The sequence below is a fragment of the Cebus imitator genome, unplaced genomic scaffold (assembly GCF_001604975.1).
Source record: "Cebus imitator isolate Cc_AM_T3 unplaced genomic scaffold, Cebus_imitator-1.0 Scaffold941, whole genome shotgun sequence".
In the NCBI taxonomy this organism is placed as follows: domain Eukaryota; kingdom Metazoa; phylum Chordata; class Mammalia; order Primates; family Cebidae; genus Cebus; species Cebus imitator.
In genome coordinates, this window is record NW_016108256.1 from 55,202 (window position 1) to 56,289 (window position 1,088).

Below are 1,088 nucleotides of genomic sequence, written 5' to 3' on the forward strand. Positions count from 1 at the left end.
GGCCTTGTACGTTGCAGGCACAGATGCCAGCATCCCTGTGCATATCAACAACATCTGCCAGCGCCACTATGTCACTGTGGAGACCGGGCGCCGGCTCAAACCCACCAACCTCGGCATCGTCCTGGTGCACGGCTACTACAAGATTGGTGAGTCCCTCGGCCCTGCCCCCAGGGTTCACCGGGGATCCCTAGCTTCTCCCTGGGCATTGGTTCTGCCGCCGCCTCCAGACAGGCCCTGACCTGCAGTGATCCCCCAGCCCCACATGCACCCCCTCAATACCACTGAAGGGGCGCTATCCCAGGACCCCCAGGACCTGCCCAGAGCAGGAGCTGGGTGTGTTTGAATGCTGAACGGACATGTGTGAGGGAACCAAAAAGGGAGGTGAAGGTGCCTCAGCTCCATCCTCTGGAGGTTTCCCAGAGGCCAAGGGGAGAGGGAGGAGCACAGAACTGGCCCAAGGGCGGTCTGGAGCTCATCTGTGATGTGCTTCTAGCCACCGGCCACTCTGCCTGAGATTTCCAGGTGAGAAGTCAGGAAAGGTCTGGGGGCATAGAAGCCAGCCTGGTACCATCTGCGGCTGTGGATTGGTGGGCAGGGCAGAGGCCAGGAGGACGGGCCGGAGCAGGAGGGGTGGGCAGGGCAGTAGCCCCGCCTGGGATGGGGTGGCATAGCTCTGGGTGTGAGTGCTCAGGGCAGCATCTGCCCCCTGCCCACTCACAGATGCAGAGCTGGTGCTCCCCACCATCCGCAGTGCAGTGGAGAAGCAGCTGAACCTGATCGCCCAGGGCAAGGCCGACTACCGCCAGGTCCTGGGCCACACCCTGGACGTGTTCAAGAGGAAGTTCCACTACTTTGTCGACTCCATTGCCGGTAGAGTCTGCCTCTGGCCTGCCCCTCACCAGAGGACCCTTTGTCAGCGCAGCCAACACCTGGGGACCCAGGTCCCCATATAAGACCAGCTCCCAGATCTGGGCTCCAGGCCTCTCTGTAGGTCACGGCAGTGACACTACCTGGCTGGGTTGAAAGAGCAGGTGCATTTACACCACAGATGGCCAGAAGCATGCGCTCTGATGCACGGGGCTACTGCC

At 61.8% G+C, this 1,088-nt stretch overlaps 1 protein-coding gene across 4 annotated transcripts in view; it reads left to right on the forward strand.

The window, feature by feature from the left end:
* Nucleotides 1-1,088, forward strand: part of TOP3B (DNA topoisomerase III beta) — a 49,616-nt gene that overhangs the window by 23,080 nt on the left and 25,448 nt on the right. For all 4 annotated transcript variants that reach the window (XM_037735730.1, XM_037735731.1, XM_037735733.1 and 1 more), the window contains 2 exons: nucleotides 18-146; nucleotides 721-870. In XM_037735730.1, coding sequence (XP_037591658.1) covers nucleotides 18-146; nucleotides 721-870 — 279 coding nt within the window. The remainder of the gene's footprint in view (nucleotides 1-17; nucleotides 147-720; nucleotides 871-1,088) is intronic.